Source organism: Aythya ferina (genome assembly GCF_964211825.1).
Source record: "Aythya ferina genome assembly, chromosome: 10".
Lineage (NCBI taxonomy): Eukaryota > Metazoa > Chordata > Aves > Anseriformes > Anatidae > Aythya > Aythya ferina.
Genome location: NC_140306.1, coordinates 5,498,640 through 5,517,844, shown reverse-complemented (window position 1 = coordinate 5,517,844; position 19,205 = coordinate 5,498,640). Strand labels below are relative to the sequence as shown.

General features: G+C 39.9%; 1 protein-coding gene and 1 long non-coding RNA gene across 5 annotated transcripts in view; both read left to right on the top strand.

Moving 5' to 3' along the window:
* Positions 1-19,205, top strand: part of TAFA1 (TAFA chemokine like family member 1) — a 225,082-nt gene that overhangs the window by 174,183 nt on the left and 31,694 nt on the right. For all 4 annotated transcript variants that reach the window (XM_084530374.1, XM_084530376.1, XM_084530375.1 and 1 more), the window contains one exon: positions 5,142-5,282. In XM_084530374.1, the coding sequence (XP_084386500.1) occupies positions 5,142-5,282 (141 nt within the window). The remainder of the gene's footprint in view (positions 1-5,141; positions 5,283-19,205) is intronic.
* On the top strand, positions 8,067-17,422 carry LOC311441830. The gene is made up of 4 exons (XR_014696237.1): positions 8,067-8,219; positions 12,403-12,974; positions 16,928-17,064; positions 17,162-17,422. It is a non-coding gene; the product is annotated as an uncharacterized lncRNA (long non-coding RNA).

Below are 19,205 nucleotides of genomic sequence, written 5' to 3'. Positions count from 1 at the left end.
CACAAAGGGTCAGCTGCTCTTACTATCAAGTGCTGGTAATGTTCAGTGTGAAAAGGATGCAAGTCACATTCACCTCCAAAGGTTCTTGAAGAAAGAGCAAAACTATTCCCGATCTTTGAGGTCGTATGTATTTCTAATCTTTTCCTGATTTTCTTGGGGGAGGGTGAATACCAAAAAAAACAAGCAAGCAAAGCCTTCTTTCTTCCCTGGTGGGTAATGCAGCCACTTTGTGGGATGTAACCGTCAGCAAGACATCCAGAACACTCTTACTTAGAGGATTTTAGGGTGCTTTCCTCTCCTACTAAAGTCGGTAGCAAATCCTCTATTGAATTCTATGAGTTGGATCAGACTGTTATTGTAGAAACAAAGCCAGAAGCCATATTAGTTCGGTAGACCATAAACCGTTAAAAAAATAACCCTTTCCTATTGTTTGTGACAAAGATTCAAACTTTTCTGCACTCAGCCTGTCAGGTTAATAATCCACATTTTTATTTAAGACCCTAAATATTCATTTATAACAGATGGGAATGGCTCCAAGGGAGCTGCTACAGTTTTGAGTCAATAATCCATGTTTTTTAAAAGTCCATAAACTTATAAATACATATATATAGATAGATAGATATGTATTTATATATTATATATATAGTATATATTATATGTATATGATTTGCCTATATATATATGTATATATATGTTTGGTCTACCATCCAGGTCAACCCTGATATACCCTACAAAATGTCTGAGTATTTCTTCCTCTCTTCTTTAAAACAGGCTGTTACACCTGTACTAATTGTACATATTGCCAGCTTCGGTGATTTGTAAAAGATCTGATGATGACAACCGATTATATTACTTGGGATCTTTTCTCCTTCCCATAAGGATAATGGCAACTAAAAGGGGAGATATGCTGGTTTCCAAATTTCAAAAGATGTCCTAAGGCCTGAAATCCACATTTACCCAGCAGGATTGGAGATGTCATTTTTGACCAGACACCAGTGTTGTTTCAATAAAATTTACTCCTTGGGTGAGGATATCTTTAGTAAGCAATATCAAGCTCTAGGCAGGTAAACAAAATGTACACTTTGTCCAAATGCAATGCTTCCTGTGAACAATACCTTTTGGGCATTTTTTTTTCTTTTCCTGCTAACTAAAAGTTGACACATGTAATATTAACACCAAAACAGCAAACAGCATCAAGAAAGAACAAATGTCATAATGCACCTGTACTACCCAATCTTTGTACTCTGCAGCATGGAAGTCCAAAATGTTGTCTGTGCACTGTTAAAGGCTAAGAAAGTCGGAGTAGTAGTTTTATTAACAATTCACCTCTTGGCAATGTGCGAGGTTGCTACTTCTGTGTTACATCTCCCATGGACTGGTTTCAGTAGAATTAATCTCTGATATTAAACCTGAGAAGCTAGAGCAACTAGACAAATGGAAGTAAGGGAAAAAAAATATTTGTTTTCTTTTGCTCAAGGAAAATATTTCCAGCTATGCTTCTGCTTATATCTCCATCTGAGAAACAGAAGGTGTGGGAAAACACATTTCATAATCTTTAGTATTAGCAATATTGTGGATATAGTGATCTGTTTTCTAGACAATGTGTGGGAAATACAAAATCAAATAATGTTTAACCATGTACACCGATGCTTTCCAATGTCAGGCCATGGCACAAATTTCTGAAGCTCCATACCATATTTTCCTGCTCTGCAAAATCAACCTTCCTACTGGTGGGGATTATTTTACCATCAGAAAGAAGTCACATCCAAAATCAAAGCCAACAAGGCCTTGAGCTCTCTTCAAATTTATGGGGGATAAGTATCCTCACTATAATTGTTGTATATGTGGTTCAATAAATACAGTAATCAGGAGTGTGCTTTTTCAATGATTTTTTTTTAGCAGTCTCACTGTGTCCATTTGTATTTATCTGAGCATTATATTCTATTCCTATTTTGTGTGTGGCTTTTAAAAAGTGTAACATGTATGTGCAATGTTGTTAAAATATATTCCAACAAAACTCAGTGCATGTAATGCTGTCCAGTGATGGTTAATAGGTAAAGTGTGTTTTAACGGAAAAATCTGATCCTATGTAACAAATTTTTTAGGAAAATGGGTGTGTAACACACATAACTTTCTCCATGTGAGATGGATTTTTTCTTCTGTGTCAGCACCATAAAGGGTCTTTTTATTATTGTGATTATTATTTTCATTACAGCTACAGTCAGCACAGTTTAAAGCTTCAGTTAATGTACTTAACTATCTAGTGGTAACAAAAGGAGGTTTTTTGTTTGTTTGTTTGTTTGTTTGTTGCTTTTACAGCTTTGTTATGTTTTGATGCTCCTAAGCATCTATACATTTTGAGTTAAATTCTTTATTGCTGCCACAACTTGAGTTTCCACATAAGAATTAAAGGTTTTATAAAGCTCATCAACTACAACCCATTATTTTGAATGGATAACCAAATGAGCAAGACTAGCTTATGTGGTTATTATTACTCATACAGGAAATTAATAGAGAAAATGAAGCATTTAGCTTATTCACAGATATTTACCACACAGTATATGTAGTCTAAAATTAGAAATACTTATTACTGTGTACATTATCTTTATTGTCGAGTTTTCTATCAATAAAATCACAAATCTCTCTTCTCTTAGGACATGACCATAAGATGAATCAAACCAATGAGAATCTTTTTATTGCTTTCAATATGATTTGGATGGGGGAACAGGGAATTTAAGTGATGAATTACTTCATAGAAAGACAAAGGCATTTGGGGCTGAGTTGATTGTCACAATTCCTCTTATTCCTGAGAGACAATTAAACGACCTTTTGTCAGACAAAAGCTTTCTGAATTGTTGGGATCTCTCTTCTGTGGTACCTATTGGCTTTCAAAAAAACTGTGTCAGCAGGCCAAATACACCTAATAAGTAATACATGAAGCAGCATCTCTCTCCAGATGAGTTGAATATTTACTGCAGTCAATCTTGTCTCAGGTTTGTGGATGCATCGGTCCTTAACCTCATGACCATGCAACCTAAGCTCATTTACCTTAATGGATATTCACCAGCTTTGATTCACTGACTCACCCTGGAAGGTCAGTGATTTGAAAACTTAATAATATAAAACATTTCCACACATTGTGGAGTATTTCTTCAATGGTAGTTGTCATGCAACTTAATATTGGGAGTACACTTTCAAGCAAAATGTCATTCCTATTTCATGGCAAGACCTGCCTGGATGGCCTTTTGCCAGGCAATACCCACCTGGATGGCCTGGACGGCCTTTTCAAGGCCTTTCAAGGCCTTAAAAGTCAAGAAAGAAAAAGCAGCCTCAACACGACCATTACAGATTTACTGTATACAGCACTGGGTTTTATGGTACAGATGAGAGCGAAGACACAGCTCCTGTAGGCAGGTGGGAAGGTAGGAGGGAACATTTTCTCAGCTCACAGCACCCTCGGTGGTGCCCTGGCTGTGAGGCCCTCTCAGACAACAAAAAACCTGCCTTGTCACTGTCTGCCTCCTGTCATGAAGTTGGTCAGGAGGGAGAGGATGTCTGATCCAGAGTGACTGACAGAGCGAATCACAGGACACAAGGGTCTCTAAAAAGAGATCTATCATGTCTCCAACATAACCTTTGGACTGCACCTAGAGGCCATCTGGTCAGCCTTCCTGTCCCAGCTTCTCCTCTCCTCTGCCTTGGCCTGGCAGAAGTTACTCCTGCCTTGTCTTGACAATGTGCAGTCAAAGGAGATTCCCTGTCTATCTACCCCAGCACTTCACTACAGAAATACCACATTCACAGAGTCACGTAGTAACGGGACTCGCTCCTGAGTGAAGAGAGGCCACTGGATTCCTCAACCTCTTCTGAAATCCTTGTTCACAGCAACATGTGGACCAGTGTCTCCACACTGCTTATTCTCCTTCCTGCCTGCAGGATTGCAGAAGTGCTCAGAAGCTGTCAAAGCTGTTTCAAAAAGAAGAGTGAATGCCAAAGATAGGAATAATGCTTTTTATGCTACCGTAAAGGCAATGTAGATTTAGTATTTTATATTGACATAAAATAATAATTTTTTTCTAGGAAACCTTTGTACTTATCCTGCTCTTTAGTATGCTCTATGTGATGTTTTCTACTTAGTTTAAAGAAGTCCTGCCAAATTTATGCTGCAATTTCATAAAGTAGCCAAATATCTGTGGGGAACAGACTGATGCTATTAAATGCTTGGCGATCATGAGCTAAACAGAATTTGAACTAAGGAATCAGCAAATTACTGGGCAGCGTATTAGCCCACTGTGGTGTCTCATCTTCTCTCACTACACTGCTGAGGTGAACGGGAATAGTACACGTGACACTTCATTTCTGTCATAGCATATGCCACAAATACCTGGTATACATAAACCCTAAGGCTCTACCTCTCTGTCTATCACTCCTTTGTGTTCTCCACCCAGTAAAACCATTGCAAATGTTTATAAAGGACAATGAGGGAGAAGACTAAATAAGCCTGGTGACCTTGCAAACAAAGGGAATGTTTTCTGCCTTAAAACTTCCAGTTTTGTGCGTGGGGTAGGAAATGAAAAGGCTGTTGCACCATGCAGTGATTTGGAGAGGCTGATTGCCATCCACTAAAGGATGAGTACTGGCATAGAATCAAATATTTAGAGGAAAAAAAGGTTATTTTTAGATGTATTCCCTTAACCCCTGTCCTTGTATGAGAGAATATTTGGGGAAAAGGGCAACCAACAATACAAGTATAAAATCAGCCAAAAGTTATTGCATTTATGCATTCAACATAAGCATTAAGTTACCTATATTTGTGGCATACTCCATTTTTTTTATGCCAGAAATTTATTGATGTCAGAAAAGTTTCTAATATATGACAAGCAAACAATATCTGTTCTAGAGGGATATTTATCTGCATTTTCTATTAAAATTGAAGCATAGCAGCATGTGCCTGTTCACACATAATGGGAGAAATAATGTCGTAATCCCAGCTGCACAGAAACTGTGCAGAGACACAGACAGTAGCATGCCCAGGTGCTTTGATTAGCCACCACTATTCTTCCTAATCAGAGTGTCAATATTCTCTCTCTTTCCTTTTTTTTTTTTTTTTTTTTTTTTTTTTTTTTTTTTTTTTCTGCCAGAAGGAGGAACGTGTGAAGTTATAGCAGCACACAGATGCTGTAATAAGAATCGAATTGAGGAAAGATCACAAACAGTAAAATGCTCCTGTCTACCTGGGAAAGTGGCTGGGACTACAAGAAACAGACCTTCCTGTGTTGATGGCAAGTAGCTCCTCCTGTATATATGTGTCTGTATCTGTACCATCCAGTAAGCAGCTTTAAGTCTATAGAGTATGCATAGGAATTTTGTTGTGTTATCTGTTAATGAAACAGGAAAGCTATCAGCACAAGCATATATTTGAACCAGCTTGCCTGTTACTTTCACACGTGGTACTATGCACATGGATCACGTCAAGATTTACTCTCGAAAATATGAGTATAGCACTCTGTGCAGCCACTCAGATCAGTGTAACAGATTCTGTGTCAGGATTGAGCCCTTAATAAATAATTGGATTAAATTATCCCTTGCATCACTTCAAGAGGCCTCCTGGTGCCACATTAGTTTTGATCCATAAATATTTCAAAGGGCAACAGCCATTCATTTTGATTTAATTAGCCATTTGAAAAGTCAGTGGCAAATAAATAAATAAATAAATGCTGTGGTCTTATTCTGTAATGAACATTACAGAAAGCTAGGAAAAAAACTCTGTATTTTGAACTCACTGGTGTGTTGAATCTTGTCAGTCACGGGGATTTTTTGCTGTAGCAAGAACACCAGGTTACTTGTATTTGGGATTCAATGCTGCACCCCAGGTCTAGCTCAACAGGGTGTCTTCCTCTCTGGGGCTCCCCTGGCACCCCTGCAAGGTGAAACCAGGCAGCAAGGGGGAGCTAGCTGTGGCTTGGATGTGCTTAGCACAGTATGAATTGATTATGAATTGACAGGGAGTAAGTGGTGCCATCAGTTCCTCTTCCCAAACAAGCCACTGGGTGTTCAGGAATCCCTTTGTGTAGCAGCTTTGTGAAACTTTTTTTTTTTTTTTTTTTGTAAAAGTTCCTTGCTGCTCTTTATGGTAAATGTTTGGTGCCCAAAGTGAGACAGGAGAATTGTTGGGTATTGAGGACAGGAAGACCTTATAGACGAAGCTTGGAGGCTTGCATATTCAGTACTAAAGAAGATGAAAAACAGGGAGCACTTTTAAGAGATGAGAACCTAATTTTTTCTCAGCAAGTATCCATGGTGAGTATGTATTTGGCTCATCTTTTAAAGACTGAAAGAAAATGTTGCATAATTTCAAAAATACTTTCAGAATTTTAAGTTATGAGGCAGTCATTTAAAGCTTGTTATACTGGGAATGCTATTCTGCTTCTGAATTCATGAAATGTGCTAAAAATGTGCTATGAATGGACCTGTGAATGACTGCACTTTAATCTATATTCTGTCATTCTTTTATTGCTTAGTTAACCCAATTAATTATATATATACACATATTTATTTATTTATTTATTTATTTTCTGTTGAGCACACTCATAAAACCATAAGTGAAACCTACAGTGGATCTTAGCCAAAGATCAACCATACAAGCCTTGAAGAGTTTCATGTTCTTTGGCAGGTCATGAGAAACAGAGGCACTGCATAGAGCAGACACCATTAATTCAGATCTCATAATTCTGTTCAGAGGACAGGAGCTCCTGCTGTGTTAAGAGAAAAAGTTGGGTGCAGATGTGGACCGGTGCCTAATTGCTCTGTCAGGATTACAATAAAAAAGAAACATTTTTGTCTGGAATTTTGAAAGGAGTAAGGATAAAACAATGACTAATATAAAAGTGCAAAGCTAGTCCCATTGAAGTCACTGGTAAGACTCACAGTGACTTCAAAGCCTGAAAACGTGAACTACAAAGGAATGTCTTCCCCTTTCAAGTTTAGTTGTTGTAGTCAGACTATAGCTTCTTTTGTGGATGGCTGGTGAACAGTTCAAAAGCCCAATATGCTGCTTGTAAAAATTAATAGAAGGGACATTTCTTTGGCCTTTGTTTTATCCCAGACTTTGCCTTGTGACTTTTGACATACTGACCTGTTTTAAGTCAGAACTTTGACCTATTTGGCTCTTCTGTCCTTGCTAATGCAAAACTCTTGAAACTTCCCATTGGAGACTCGTGGAAGTCAATACTTTAACTCAAATAAAGGTTTGGGATTTGCTGTCTCTTTTGCACAGGACATTTCAAAATGTCATCTGCAACTTTTTACCTTCTTTACCTACATTAGTGGAAGGATTAAGACCTTTTAACCATGGTGCATTGTACACTGCCTATGATTTCAAGCCACAATCTGTGATTAAGAAAGCTTGTTTGGGTCCATTACTTTAAAAATACGACATGAATGTTCAGGTTACAGCAGTATATTCACAGCCAAACAGGCCAACCACCTCTGAGGTGACAGAGACTGGGAGATACCACGTCAGCAGTCTCCTCTCATCTGTGGTTGATGACTGTCTTGAGCCATCTCCACCTGATAGCTGTTTAGTTGTATTTAAAGAAAATAAAAATTAAAAATTATATATATAATAAACCTCGGCCTAGCCCTATTTGTACCATTGGCCAAATTGTGACTTAATGGGATCAGAATCAAGTTGTTGATGCTTCTCAGTCCAATTGCATCAGAAAACACCTCATCAAGGCCAATGCTTTGACAGTTTGAGTTCATGTCACAGAGGAGGGACAGCATTCCCTGCACTCCAATAGCCAACGCCCTAGGACACAGCTGTGCTGTGTAGGAGGGAGAACACAATTATATGAGTTGGTCAGCGTAACCTTTTCAGTAAGTATCGGGGGTGACAAATGGCCCTTTTGTCTCTCATTGTGAAATCTCTTTGTGGATAGCACACCATCGTAGTACATAAGACTCATAAATGCAGCTCTCCCCCTGAAAGCCAGGCTGTGTGTATGGAAGGGAGAGGACAGGAAGCTCCTGTCTGTCCCCATGAAATGCTTCCTGCCAAGTCCTGCAAACCCTTTCTCAGGGGCCTCATATTAAAACAGATAGAATGGGACTAGGCCAAGGCAGCCTCTGAATTTCTAAATTCTTCTTTGCTGCTCATTCAGTAGATACTGTCCTAAAATCTGTCTGAATTGTGTAGTAACAGTGAGAGCAAAACAGAAGCCAAATCTTGCCATGAAACAGAGAAGCCAGCCTATTATTTCTCATCGCCTCTTCTGTTGCACATTTACTTTCATGATTCCCTTCACTGCTCCAAAGTCGTTTTTTTTAGGGTTGTTTTGAATGTTCCCTTCTCTCTTCCAATTTATCTTGTGTGTCACTTGGCAGCAGCATGTACTATGGGCATTAGTCTGCTCAGCTCTCTGTCATGTCTGTTATTATTTTCTCCATTTGCCCAAATACCTCTCTAGAGCAAGTCCCAAGTGGATTCACTCACTTTCTGTTGCAGCAGCATGGAATTGTCCCATTTTTTTGGGGGGGGGGAAGCAGTGCCAAGCCTTTCCAGAAGCTCCCCAGCCCTCCGCCTATGGAGCACGTGGGACCTGTGCAGCTGAGTATTAACAGTGCTGGTGGACATAGCCTGTGTGCTGGCTGGCTGAAGGTACCAGAGCAAGTTCATGCTCTAATGTCTTGCCCATCGTCCCCGTGATGGCCATGGCCAGCTCAGGGCTTGAGTTTGCAGCTCAGACCAGCATGCAGACCCCTTTAAGTCTGCACTCTGACAGACCTGCTCTCTCTCACTTTGCTGTTACTGCAGATCCTTAGTGTGACACTCTATTTCTGCATGGTTTTCTAACCTATACTTCTGAATTCATACCCTTCTTCACTTTACTTGCAAACAGCTTGTCTTGCTAATTTCAGAAGCCCATGAATTTTCTTCCTCCTGCAATGGTCTCTGTGGGTTTACGAGGGCACTCGGGTGGCAGTGGGCACATACTGATGACCCTGTTAGGTGTCAAACCCATATCCCTTAGAAATTCTGTTTATCTCCATGCATAAAGATTAGGCAATGGCTCTAGTTGTTTTTTCCTTAATAAGTGAATCTTCTATCTTTCCACATAACACTAAAAGAATCTGCTAAAATGAAAAAGAAAAAAGAAAAAAAAAACTCAGATATTTATCCTTTTTTAATAGGTATGTCTTTTTCAATATTTTTTTTTCCACCATTACCAGTACATCTTTTACATTAAGCAGGCCAAGATTTTTCTCCATTGTTCATGAGTAACATGGAGGGATTCTTTATCTTGTTCATCATTCCTGCAGAGTTTTTGTTTCTGTACCATCTTCCTTCTTGGTATGCAGAGCACTGAACACAGGCAAACCCCAATGAAAAAAATGCGGCTTTTAAATGCCTTTAAAATCACTGTTTGAAGCTTTTCCAGATGCACTCAGCATATTCTTAAAATACATAAATGTTTATTCAGTGAAGGATTCGCATTCAGAAAAGCTCAACAAAAAGTTGTTTTTATTTTGCTTTTGCTTTGTTACAACACTTTCCTAAAATATGTGGCTGCAGGCTGCTTGAGGTTTGGTGGTTCTACTAGAACTTGGCATCATATGGGGTTTGATAACTTCAGGCAGACTTTAAAATAACTTTGTTATGACAGTATCAAATGTAAAGGTTAGACCAACACTGTCATATTTGGGTCAGGACTGTAATATCCACCCTTCATTCTTCATTGATCTGATCTTCATTAAAAATTGAAGTTAAGATTTTCTTCATTGGTGTGAATGAAGCTGGCTGTTTGGACTAGAGAACAACAATGAGCAAGTGGCAGCTGTGAATTGATTAGTACACTTTTTTCTTTTTGGTGTTTTTTGTTGTTGTTCTTGTTGTAGTTTTTTGGCAGTGGTGGTGGTGGTTTTTTTTTGATTCTTTATGGACTGTCTACACACGACTTGCAGTTTTCTACAGTTGGTTCCATTACGAAAACAGTCTCATGGCCACTTTTTCTTTTTTGTTGTCGGTGGGTGATTGCTTGTTTTTTTTGGAAACAGTTCATTTTGGTACTCAGTATACCCAACATGAATGTTTGAGCATACACAGGAGTCACCACATTTTCTACACTTTCATTCAAAATTCTCCTATTTGGAAGTCTCCCATCCTCTTTCTAGATACACCTCTGCTTTCTACTGCACTTTGCAGTGGCTGCACACATTCCTTTCAGGAGATCAGTAAACAGGCCTGGTCACAAAGAGCAAGTGTGACAAAAACGGGAGTGGAGGCGAAGTGAACTCCTGAGGTTACTAGTCACTGTTAATGGAAAAGCTCTAGTAATAATTTCTCATCTCTAATACTTTATATAATTGATCTAAAAATGTAATAATAATACAAGCTATTTTTAATCTTAATACTGTCACTTTTACACAGTGAATAATGTGCATGGTACCATGTCATTTACATGTATTGGGCCATTCTGTGGAGTCAATAAGTGGCTATTCCCATGTGTTCTTCAAGAACTTTGAATAATACATATTTGTTCATCTATGCTGAAGTTTACTGTATTATGGTTAATGATGCTCTCAGACACACATTTTTGTAGTGCTTGAATTTCTTCTCTTCAAACTTCTTCCAGTCTCTTTCAAGCTCTCTCAGAGGCAATCTCAGTATTTCTTATACAATTATCTGTGAAATTGATTGGACCGTGGGGTATGGAATAACAAAAAAGCACAGGCACTGGCTTTTGAAATTGTTCAAGAAGGAACCATTATACAGGTTGTGTATGTTGCCAAGGCTTTTAGGAAATGTGGAGTTTTTAACACTGGTCAAAACCAATGAGTAAGAAGGAAGGTGTTACCAAAGTGTTTCCTAGTTGCTGTGCATTATTTCTCCCTGTAAATTATTTCCATAAGAAACGTCTCTGCTAAGGTCTGAGATGATCCCAGTCTGTGTTGTGAGCAGATACAGGATTTGAACTGTTAGCTCTCAGGCAGCAGGACTAGTGTGCTAACTCTCCATGCCTGCTGCTGGCCTGTTTTATATCAGCCATGCATCAGGGAAAAGGGAAATCACTCACTGATACAGAACAATAAAATGAAATGAATCCAATATTTCCCATTCTGCCAGACTGGCTTTGGATCACATCAAGTTTCAAATCATTCCGTAATATATGAAATATTCACATGCATGTACATACTTCAGATTTCTATTAGTTTGAGGATTATCCATCAGTAGCCAACACACAGCCCTGTGATTTTACATCAGACTTTGTCTGGACAGTGCTAACAAACTGAACACAAGTCCTAATGACTCTTGGGAGTACTGTGACTTTTAGTACGTCTCTGGGCCAGCACCACACAACTCTCCAGACATGCTACTGATAGTCAATACTGCACATTATTTTTCCCCTGTGCAATAATGGGAGCAGAGAGAGAACAGCTTTCATCAGCACTTGCTCCTTTTGCTGGCATTTGCCCTCCTTTCTATCACCCAGCGCCTGCAAATGAAAAGGTCGTGGCTGGTAGGTTGCTCCTTGGGCAGGTGGTAATTGCAGCCATGCTGTTGACAAGAGCTAATTTATTTTATTTTTAAATTATGGATAAGATGCCGACTGTAGAGTGAGCATTCATAATTAAAAAGCACTGTGCTCCTGCAGAAGCAGAGGTGCAGCTCATCCCCTAGGGGGGACCTGAGCAGGCTCTCAGCCTGCGCATCCTCCTGCAGCACTCCTGCTGCCCCAGCTCACGCCGGACAAGAAGAACATGGGACGTTCGGAAACTTCAGCTCTTCTTGAAGTGGAAGCCAGATTCAAGCCCTGCAGAGTCAAATGAAAGACTCCCATTGACTTTAGGTCAGCTCCTTAGCAAAGACTTTGTTAGATATAATCCTGTATCTATCAGCACTTACATCAAGTGAAAACGGTTCACCGTCACAAAGCCAATAGCTTTCTATTTATCTTATGTGTACGTTAGGTGGTATCACCAAAAAGCTATTTTTTTTCCCACTCTGTGAAAATACTTTCAATCAATTCTTATTTTTTGAAGAAAGAAGGGGAAAAAGATGTTTTTTGCAACTGAAGAAGTCAGCTTCTCATCCCTCTAGCTGTGCTTCAGCCTAGATAAGAGAAGATCTCAGGGTCCCATATTATTAATGCACTGTCTGTATGAATAACGAGCAGGCTTGGTGAATTATTTCACACTCCTGGGAAAATCTATAGCCCTGTCCTTCTGCAGCACCACTGGAACTGAGCAGGAGACTCGTATTTTCTGATTTGGTGAATTCAGATGACTTCATTTGTAAAGAGGAAAAAAATGTATCTGTTCCCTACTGACACCCATTTACTAAGCTCAAAAAAAAAAAAAAAAAAATCATATCACATGCACTATTAAAGAGAGAGAGAGAAGCCTAACTTTCTACTGGAATATTTTCAGACTTTGTTTTTGTCCCAAAACACATCTTCTTGAAACGCCCTTGCAGCCACTCTGAAATTACAGCCAGCCCCTGAGAGGTGCTGAGATGACTTCAGTGGGAGCCTTGAGTTGAAGCCGCATGGTTTCCTAAGCCCAGCCCACCAGTGAGCAGCCAGGGAGAGCAGAGTGGCCACGCTTCTCCCTGAACAAGCATATGTGCAAACCATGTGCTTATGTATCCATGTCTGTATGGCTTTGTATACCTGTGCACACTGTGTAGAGTCATCCTGCCATGGATGACCCACCAAAGCACCCGGTGCTGCACAGAAGTGTAACTATATGTTCCCAGTGGTTGAGGTACACTATGGGAGGATATTCAAGGGTCAAATTGGAGCCAATAAGAACCAAAATCTGTAGTGAGGATGCTGAGCTATGCCTTCCCCATTTCTGCATTGTTTGTGCTGCCTGCAAACCTCCACGGGGCACCAGGGAGAAGCAGACAGATGATCGCGTCTTTCTGGTGTGAAGACAGTGCAGCTAATGAGATCATCTGACTAGGGGCTTATGTGAGTACATCTTCATCTCCGCTATAATTTATCTCTCTACCTGTGTCTTATATTTCTTTCTTTTCCAATTGACATCTTGGTTTCCCACGTAGCAAAGCAACCACCCTTTTTAATATCCAGCCCGGAGAAGAGCTGACTAATCCACTCCTGAAGTGCAGAGCACTCATTTCAATCCCAATGAATTTTTCGACAGGAAAAACATTTTATTTTATTTTTTCTAAGAGGGAAAAAAAAGCCATCAGCCATGGCAGCATCTGCGTGAGGAGCGGTCGTTTTTCCACGCTCCAGCTGACAGGTCTCAGTGCTGGCACAGAGGGAGGAGAGCCAACCAAGGTGTACAACCAGCAGCTTTACGGTGAAATTAGAGACCGGCACAGCCACGTAGCAGTGTGAAGACACACAGGAACATATAATTACTTCACCTCCATACAGAGGAAAGTAACATTTCTCTAAAATACTTCTCATAAGCCAGCTAGAGGCTAAATGGAAAAGCAGTGGGAGTTTTCTCGTCTTCCAGGTAGCATTAAGTGTTAATCACAGCACTGGAAAGAGCCCAGCAAGGGGTTTTGGAGGCAGAGAGCACAGGCACAGAGGGCCATGGGCACCACAGGGAAAAAGAAGCACAAGCTGGGTGGGAAAAGAGAGCCTAAATGAGAGAAAATTATTTCACAGGGGCTAAACCACAGGCAGGGCCATGCAGGTGAGCCCCATGAGATCAGGTAGTGAAAAAATGGGTGTGCTGCCAGGCCAAACACAGAGAACAACTGAGGGAAGGGCTTTTTGTAACTTTTTCATATAGGCTTCTATCTGGGCCAGCCTGGATGAGCCCAGGACAGGGCAGCAGTCCACTCTCACCTTCATGCAAGTCTAGGGATGTCAGATATGGCCAAAAAATCTTCAGTGATGCTGAGGGGTGTTCCACTTGCAGCAAGCAGGCATCCAAACAGTGGCCAAGAGGAGCTTAGAGAAACATTGAGGTCAAGTAAGCATCTGCACTATATCCCTTTGCACAAAATCTTGATAATGTGTCTTTGCCAGGAAGGGCCATATTACTCAATGGCTAATTCTGCACAGGCTCACATCTTTTTGCATCAGATACTGTATTTTCAGTGCACCAGGGCTGTGAAATGCAGCTTGTCTACAGGCATCTCTAATGTGGTATAGAAATACGTGATCAGAGTATTGCAGAGCATTAAGTCTTTTCTTTTCTTTCACAGCTACCTTGTGTCTATAAACAAGGAGCTAGTTCATGAGGCTTGAATGTGTTTTGTAGGATTAGGATATGAACACAAAAGAAATGGATGATTAAGTAAAAATGGAAAACCCTGCTATGCGGTGTGCTCTCTTTAAATTAAGGAACAAGAACCTGAAGCTATTGCACACTGCAATTTTAAAGAGACAATGACCAAATCCTTGTAGGAAGAATACGAATCATTAATTCTTTTTATTCATTCAGTGAGATCAAATGAGAGTCACTAATTTAGCCCCAGGACTGTCCATTATGTTAAACTACATGGGTTAATCTGGCCACTGCAACTAAAGGTGGACAAGTTAACAAGTGTTTAATTGATTTCAGAGAATGGATTATCCATAAAATTGATCACACAAGTGTTTCCTGTTGCTCCTCTCAGAGCACAGCCAGGTAGCTGTAGGACCCAAGCCCCTCAGAGTCTGTCTGCCCATAGCTGGTTCTGAACGTGATTTTCATGCATTAACATTGCAGAATTGCCTTACATGTAGGATCAAGTAAGTACACTGCAAGCAAGGGGTTCATTTCAAATCTCAGACTTTATGCCAAGGAAGTCTATTATTCAGCATGTACATACCCTGCAGATTTTGAAACAGGTCTCTATACCTACGTGTCAGAAAGCAGTTTGCTAATCCGGTGGCTCAAAGGTGGCATTATTCCTCTTTGGTAGCTAACTGTTTCTGTAGACCACTCTGTTTACTGCAATAACTGCTCAAGGTTAAGCAAGCACAAGTGCTGATGCAGAATGACAAAATTCAATAATATTTTTAAAGTGCTGCCTTTCCCTTTTGAAACTATCATGCAAAAGATAGCGGTGTGGACAGGAGCTGTACTCCACAGAATTAAGCATTCTGCCCTGTCATTAGTACATAAAAGCTATTCTGCAAGCAGATGGATTGTTTATAATACATGGTCTTGTGTAATCATTTCCTTTTGATTACAATTCCTAGGCAGCAAGCATACAGCAGAGTTTTCAAGATGCATGGGCATGGTCAGTACATATTTTTTTATCTATCTTCCTAATGTTCCCAGGACTCACAAACAGCAAGGTGAAACATCAGCACAAGCCATCACTCTGCAATGAAACTGAGAAGCAAATGACACTGTCCTAACTGAGCACAATGGCAAATCTTGCATTAACTCAAATGAGAGTAGAAAACATATCTCTGTATTGGCTTTATTATTACAAAATGCCCTCTTATTTTTCTTCAAAACCCTCTGCAAAGTACCATCAAATATGATTGTATTTAATGCAGTTATGCAAATATCAAATTTACCCTATTTCCTTTGAAAATTCCTTTCCCTCCTCTTGAAAATTGCCAAGTGAATGAACACATTTTAAAATCAGAGCACCTGTAGTCCCTGATAAATAAATAGTTAAGTTCATAAATAAAAGACCATTATTGTAATGAACACTTGCATTGCATTGGCAAGATCATTATCTGGGGACACAGATACCTGTTGCTCAGAGCAGGACAGGGGAAAGGAGGGTTACCAGTGCTTTGAACCGAAGAGCACAGGAATGAAGCAGTAAAGGAGAAAATCTGAACACTTTCTGACAGGTCATGTTTCCTCTGGGATTCAGCTTAGTAGCAAAGGCCTGGCCTCATTATTGCACTGGCGCTATTCATTTCTCTTGTTTGTCTGTATATTGTGATGAATTTGGTTCATCCGAATGTCAGGCAGGGAATCAGGTGAGGAATTTGTGGCGAAGCTGGAGAAGCGTAATGCTTCTCCGTCACATGGCCCTTTCCTCGGATGGATGCGTGGTTCTGGGAGCTCAGCTTCAAGAAAGGAAATAGATTGTCTTGGGGGCCCAGGTGCAGAGGCTTGGGCTGCTCAGGAGAACAGGCAGCCTCTGCTGAAAGGAAAGACCTCCAGGGCGCATCAAAGCAAAGGATGAAGGAGCAAGAACAGGAAAGGCAAAGAAAACAATGGAGGATTTAATAGATATAAACCCTCTATAGTAAAATGTAGGTTGGCAATTAAAAGAACTAACTCTAACTAACTATTACTAACTCTAACTCTAACTATTGGGGAAGGTTGGTAGCAGCTTCCCCGTAGGAATGTCAGATATTTTGGGAGGCTTACAGAGTGCTTTGCCATACCCACAAAGGCAAAGAGATTACTGTTTGATAAAACCCACCACAGCATACTGGCAAAGGATGGATGTACCACAGATAGATATAACTCAAGAAAAAGAGCCATAGAGCAGACTCATAAGAATTCATTCACCTGTTAGAGAGATACCTAATTGCATATACCTTTTCTTTTTAATATAGCAAGAATTGACTCACTTTGACAAAAAAAAAAAAAAAATATCACAGTAGTTTTCAGGCAGCTGTAGTTCATGTCAAATAAAGGGTGAAGTCTGGGCGGGTGGGTTGTGTGATGGTTTTTGAAATGCAATCTTTGAAAACAAAAATGTTTTGTCAGTGTTGTGACTTTCACAGTAAAAGAAAAGGGGACAAAATTGCCAAGCAGATATATGGAAGAGTTGCATCCCATTTTGAAAGCTTTAGTTACAGTTTGGCTTTATTTGATACAGTAATTTGTTATTGTTTGGTTGGCCAACATTGATATCTTTTCTTTTATCCATTTATTTGCAATAGCATGCTGATAAACCACTTTTAACGGTGGAACAGATTAATTTTCCATTGTTAAGTATTGACTTAGATATTTTTTAATCTATTCTATTTGTCAGCAATGGCAGAACTGCACTTCCCTGGATGAGCAATAATGAGGCAGTATCGTGGAATCCATTTCTACTAATCCCCTGAAACACTGCTTGCAAGTTCTATGTGGTCATTGTGAAAAACAGCACTTGCACACAAAAATTAAGTAAATAACAGCCTTACTCTCTGGTTTGCATTCTTCAAATGATCCCTGGTGCCCATAAATGAGGATCCTAACAAAAAGTATTGGTTTGAATTTGCAGATTTCCCAGCTGAGCTTGCTCATTAACACACAGCGGGATGGAAACTATGACCAGAAGTGATCTGTGATTACAGTGGATATGGTCTAAATGTATTGTGTACAGTCAGGATTGGTAAATAAAATGAGTAGGGGAAATTTCAAAATCCCTAAAATTTAAATGTAATTATATGCCACCCAGATCTGTGATTTAGTGTTGCCTGCTACTGAAAGCATTTTGAAAACTCATACAGTTTCATAATAAAAAGAATAAATGGACAACACAGATCAGAAGCTTACACTCTGAATGTAGTGACCCTTATGTACAGGTCTGTGTGACCCACTTAAATTTTAAACTCATTCTTTATGGTAAGCATAGCCACACTCTTCATGCATTTTGCATATCCAGTTTTCAAGCCAAAATAGGGGAGCTGCATTGGCTTCAGTGCTCCCAGCAGGTAATCAGCTTCCTGCAACACCAAACCTTATGTCACCAGCATTAATGGGCTGAAATAATCAGAGCCTTATAAGGACTGTGTCTGCCCAGTTCCTATTAAAATTAATGGGGACTAGGCATTCATTCCCTTTAGGCATCTTTGAAAATATCAGCCAAACCGTGGTGGTGAGTATTAACCTTTAGGAAGTTAGTGTTGGCAGCCTCCCACTGCCCTGTGCTCATTTCCTAAATCAGTTGCTCTGATGAGGTGTGAGCCCTGCCTGGGAGCCTCCTGCCCAGGTTCATTAGGACCAGGTCTGGGAGCAGCTGTGGGCACCTCACACCTGGGGGCTGTTTTGGCTCAGTAGAGCCTGGGGAGGCAGAAGGCAAAGTGTGAGGTTGGTAAGTTGCTCATACCACCAGCAGCTTGAGCTGAGCATTAATTTCTCTTCTTGGTCTTCAGTGGTGAGGAATCTGGTCCCATAAAGGCAAGTAGAAGTGGTGTGAAAAACCTATCCTGGCTTTGTATATAATGCAATATAGAAATCTGGGGCAGAAACACTAATAATATTACAACCTAATTGTTACAATAAACATACTTGGTGTAGAAAATACCTGCATGTGAATGCCTTTATATATTAAACCCTGTAAGGAGCTTTTACCCTGCTGATTTAAACTTCTTTAATTAGGGTTTTTTTTTTCCATTTCCTCTCTATATTTATAACAAAAAACAGTCTGGCATTTAAAAAGAAAAAGGGGATTAGAATTACTTATTATTGGATTACTATTAAACCAATAGAAATAGCAGTAGAAATTCTTGCTTTTAAACATCCCCAAGGTCTCACGTCTAATCCATGCAGATGACCTGTGAGGAAGCAGTGTTACAGGAATAAATTGGCTGTGGTTTAGATGGGAGGATTTCAGCCCAGCTAACTCTCAGTAGTGCACACCTGAAATGCTACCGCAGTAGCTGAAGAGCAGACTGTCCCCCTTTTGAAAATTGTCACCCAATAATGCTAAAATAACCAAAGAATAATCAACACGCTCAGGGAGCAGACTGTTCGTGGACAGAAAATACATTACTAAATCAAATAAATTGCTAACTGTGAAGCATTTGCTAGGCTCTGTTTTACATGCTGTGAGATAAGAAGCAAATATAACATGCTGATCTCTCTTACTGGTTTGTGCTAAAAATGCAAGGTAATACATAGGCTTTCTTGATTTCTTAGAAATCCTGTAAGAACCAACTGGATCTTAATGACCTGTTACACTGCATCTTTACCACCGTTATGAATACATGGTTTTTGGTAGACATTTACGCTATTTTGAGAAAGTACCAATTGCGTTGTGCTGGATTTTTATCCTGGTGTTCTTTTTTATTTATTTATTTATTTATTTATTTATTTATTTATTTATTTTACTTTCCTAAATGTAACAGTCTAGTAGCCATGGACCTGGAGGAAACGTGTAGCCAGGAACATCTGCGGTGCTGGCAGATCTCAGAAGAAGCAAAAGGGCCAGCCGGAGCCTTTCCTGGCTCTGCTGAGTCCACAGGTTTTGAGCAGAGTTATGGGCAAGGCTTATTGCAGTATCCCTGTGCTCAGGATGTGGATCGTGAGCTTGTTCTGCTAGC